General features: G+C 28.9%; 1 protein-coding gene across 1 annotated transcript in view; it reads right to left on the bottom strand.

Annotated features, from left to right (window-relative positions):
- LOC119594324 overlaps positions 1 to 1,217 on the bottom strand; it is a gene marked incomplete at both ends in the record, with an annotated part of 15,189 nt that overhangs the window by 5,729 nt on the left and 8,243 nt on the right. Inside the window, 1 exon segment of the mRNA XM_037943382.1 lies at positions 754 to 783. Within this exon segment, the coding sequence (XP_037799310.1) occupies positions 754 to 783 (30 nt within the window).

Here is a 1,217-nt window from a genome sequence, read left to right as displayed (position 1 = left end):
TGAAAAATCTTTGATGAGATACTCTGCCACAAAACTCTAAAAAATCAAGCAATTATTAACTCAGTTTGAGATATCTCATATGTATTCACTAGAACAAGGAAAAAAGTGACATACAGGTATTCTAAAACAGGTACTTTCTCTAGAAACACACATTTACAGTTTTGCATTTCCGAACTGTGATAAATTATGAAGTTAATTAGTTCTGAAAGTCACAAGAATGTAAATGTCTTAGAACATGTCCCTTTTTGTTGTTATATGTACATTCACACCCTCACACATATTTATCAAGTGTATATCCTACTACAAATAATTCAAGATTTACATTACATGACAAATAAAACTATTTGCATACTTAAACTAGTTTATTATCAAATTGAGCATATCAGAAAATTACTTAATTGATAAATGTACACTGAATAATAAAAAACTATTTTCAGTGTTAAGGGGAGCAAAAATAATACAATTAAAAGTCATTGATATAGTCAACTTCTACATGTATATTATGAGATTCCTCAGCTATGTTGCACCTATAATGAATCAGACTGCAATACCCTTCCTATTCAGTGTTTAATTATCTCAAAATGAACGAGTATATGTTCTTGTATTGACTATTTTTGAACTGCTAATATTTTTGCTATCACCTAAAATTCAATGAAAGTACAAGTAAACTAAAATTATATATACACAAGTCATCACTTTGCTAAGTTCAATAGTTATTTATACACTACTGCTCTTTTGATAAGTCATACTTACCTTCTTGACATTTCCATTTGCCAAAAGCAACTGATTGTGAGAGAGAGTTAGTATTCTTATGAAAATATCATTAACAGAGAAAAAAAAATGGTATACTCTTACTAAAATATAACACAACCAAAAAATAACTAAACAGCATAAACCGAATCAAGTATTAAATCATAGCCTTAAGTGTCTGGATTTTTATTTCACTTTTTAATGTTTTTAAGGTAGACCTTTCAACTGAAATCTTGTGTTCTCGCCAGAAAGACTTCTAAACCTTGACTTTCTAGGAAATAACTTACAATTTGTAAGAAGACAATAAAATGGCTAGTTTCTGGATGAAATTTTTGGCAATAGCCTCAAGGAGGATATTCAGTCTGGTTTTATTTTCTTTATTTCATAATTGTGTGGCAGCTGTTGTATTATGAACACTTTTTTAAAAGTGGAAAAAGAATATTTTTGGTGAGGTATAAAGCATACTG

This window comes from Penaeus monodon, chromosome 33 (assembly GCF_015228065.2).
Source record: "Penaeus monodon isolate SGIC_2016 chromosome 33, NSTDA_Pmon_1, whole genome shotgun sequence".
In the NCBI taxonomy this organism is placed as follows: domain Eukaryota; kingdom Metazoa; phylum Arthropoda; class Malacostraca; order Decapoda; family Penaeidae; genus Penaeus; species Penaeus monodon.
The sequence above is the reverse complement of the archived record's forward strand: the minus strand, read 5'-3'. Positions and strand labels throughout refer to the sequence as shown.